This window comes from Arachis ipaensis, chromosome B08 (assembly GCF_000816755.2).
Source record: "Arachis ipaensis cultivar K30076 chromosome B08, Araip1.1, whole genome shotgun sequence".
Taxonomy (NCBI): Eukaryota; Viridiplantae; Streptophyta; class Magnoliopsida; order Fabales; family Fabaceae; genus Arachis; species Arachis ipaensis.
Window position 1 is genome coordinate 47582828 of NC_029792.2, and position 3135 is coordinate 47585962.

General features: G+C 44.3%; 1 protein-coding gene across 1 annotated transcript; it reads left to right on the plus strand.

Annotated features, from left to right (window-relative positions):
* LOC107611016 lies at positions 2117 to 2830 on the plus strand. The gene has a single exon (XM_016312985.1). The coding sequence runs from the start codon at positions 2117 to 2119 to the stop codon at positions 2828 to 2830; it is 714 nt and encodes a 237-aa protein (XP_016168471.1).

Consider the following 3135-nt stretch of genomic DNA (forward strand, 5'->3'; position numbering starts at 1 on the left):
CGAAACAGCTTATATCATTTTATGCATTGCTAAATCGAATGTAACCCATTCAACTTATGTGCATTGTGTGATAGTAGTAAATTGACACAGCCTGGTTCGATTTAGTGTGTCTAAATCAATCATATGCATAAATTGACATGAACTAATTCGATTTGGTAGGATAAAAACGCTATAAAAAGAAGCTGGACGTTTATTCTTCATTGTAGTGGGGTTCACAATGACTGGTGATGAGAGTTTCTTAGTTCTGGTGCACTATAGAAGGTCGATTAAGAAAAAAATGCGATCTGGGATAAAATTTATTGATAAGAATCCGCTGAGTGTTTTTTTGAAACCTTCAATGAGTTTCAGTGAGTTCTAGAACCTATAATAAAAAAACTTGGGCTGCATGGCTTGAAACAGGTTGAGAAGTTATTCTATAGAATTTTAATTTTGGTGTTGTGCGACGGTGTGAAGTACGATTCATTCGTGATAGAAAGTGACAAAAATTTAGAAGTTCTGTTCAATTGTCGTCGCCAGTTTTCCGATGTGAGAACCCCTAAGCTATTGGCCAAGCTTGTAGATGTGGTCGGTAGTTCAGGAGATTCGATTTGGAATCATCAATCGGCGACAAACCCAGCTGCCTCCAGTTCGAGACCTATTGGTGCCTAGTTATCTGTGCCTGTGATTTCACCTGAGGCCGTTTTTGTTGCATCTCTATCCTTCGCTGCTGATCTCAACCGCAGTTGGGACGGAGAAGTAGGTGACAATCGACTTTTCGGTGATCTTGTTATTTCCATGACCGGTACTCCTGTTATGGTCCAATTTTCGGGGAGGGTGAAGCATCGGTTGGTATTGAGGATGTACATGTTAAGTTTATAAATTAAGAAAATTTTCATGAAAGTATAAAAAATTTAAGTTTTCAATGCATTTGTTTTATATTCATTAAATAAAAACGTTTAAAACTTTTTACTATTGTTAAACTTATCATTTGTTTTTAAGACACATATTAGCTAAACTCATTACTTATATATCACTATAACCCTTACATATCTTGACTGTGATATATATTGCTAAATATCTTGAGTATTGTTACAAAACTAACTAACTTTATCATTTTTCTTTGTTTGAATAGTTCTTTTATTCATTACAGACCCCTTTCAACTGAGTGAGGAGCTTGAGATCTGTTACGGACCCAGCTCTCGGGTCCCACACCTACAACGGCCTCCGAACCCAGATACACGGGGTTGGCCCCACCTTCTTCCTCTAGAAGGCCCAAACCGGCCTCCACACCTTCTAACCAATATTCAAATTCAAATACCTCCCTTATCTTAGCTAAATAAGATAAGATGAGATAACCTCCACAAGCTATATAAAGGGGAGCCTGAGGCCCCCTCAAGTACGTCATCCATTCCACACTTTATAACTCTTAGATCCATTCTGACTTGAGCGTCGAAGTGTCTTTGCAGGTACCACCCCATTGCTCTAGTTTGAGAATCTGGCGACCGCCCCGACTCACAAGTCCCTGATCCATCTCACAACCCGTCCCGGAACTCTACAGTACATTGGCGTTGTCTGTGGGAACTGCCAAATCGCGGCAGCATGGCGAATAACCTCGAGGAGCAATCTCACCAAGACTCACATCCGCAAAGTCCGAACCCCGAGCACCGAGATACCACCCTCCCACCCATGAGAGGGTAACAAGCGCTGTACACCGCCAACCAACCCCGCCCCAACCACAACTAAGGGAAGACAACCATCCACGCCACGAAACCCGGGCTCCCGACAGATTGGGCAAAAAAGAAATCCAAATAATCCAAGAACTGTGGTTCAGGGTGCAAAACCTCAAAGGATGGCTTACGACCAAGGAGCGGTATAACGCGGAACACGGAAGCCTCGCAACTTCCAAAACCCGATCTTACCATGAAACCAGGAACAGGTCACCCGAACGGCGACACAGCAAAAGACACGACCGTAGCATTTTTCGAGAACCGGAGCGCCGACAGGACGAAGACGACCGATGGAACCATCGGGAAGCCAAACGAGCTCGTAGCGAGCATGTGATAATGGGGGCCACCCCTTTCACTGAAAAAAAATTTTAAAAGTCAAGCTTCCAAAGGGATTCGATAATCTCACAGATATGAAATACGACGGGACCAAGGATCCCAAGTATCTAGAAGGAGCCGCCGATGCGATCCAATACAGGGCCTTCCCGGTAACCTTGGCCGGGCCCATGATCAAATGGTTCAACGCCCTCCCGAACGGATTTATAGCCAACTTTCATGATATTTTGGGAAAGTTCCTGGCCCAGTTCACCACTAAAAGTGCCAAAGCTAAACACCCTATTAGCCTGCTTGGAGTCACCCAAAGAAAAGACGAATCCACGAAAAAATACCTCGATAGGTTCAACGACGAGTATCTAACGTTCGATGGACTTACGGACTTAGTTGCAAGTCTTTCTCTGACTAACGGCCTCATGAACGAAGACTTCTGGAAAAATCTCACCACCAAGCCGGTCTGGACAATCCACGAAATTCAAAGCGTCGTAAGGGAATACATAAACGACGAAGAGATGAGTCAAGTCGTGGTCGCCAACAAATGGCAGTACGAAAACACGGCACCTCATAATAAGCTGCCACCGAGAGAAATTCAAAAAGAACACTCCAAATCGGCAAACACCAACCGACCACCCAGGGTGGGAAAATTCTCAAACTACACCCCCTACCCGCCCCATCATAGAAATCTACAACCAAATAGCAGAGTGGGGCATCCTCCCAAAGGCACGACAACTGAAAGAACGGATAGGCGGCAACAAGAGCCTGTACTGCGACTATCATCGAAGATACGGGCATAAAACCCAAGACTATTTCAACCTAAAGGACGCCCTCGAATAAGTCATCTGAGATGGCAAACTCCCCGAGTTTGCCAAATTCATCAGGGAACCAAGAGGAACGGAAAAAGATAGATCACAAGAGCGTGAAGGACACAACCCAAGGACGTTACGACAAATGCCACAGGAGAGTCCAGAAACCGACCCACCATAATCGTAAATGTCATCATTGGAAAGGACGCACCAAAAAAATTAAACCCAACACTAAAAAAGGATCTTAAAATCCTGGCCGTAAGAAACCAAGCTCCGAACACCCCCCGACGTAGAAG

What these genes read in the sequence shown, in the direction of transcription:
- LOC107611016 (XM_016312985.1), top strand. Translation starts at nt 2,117, where the DNA reads ATGAAATACGACGGGACCAAGGATCCCAAGTATCTAGAAGGAGCCGCC.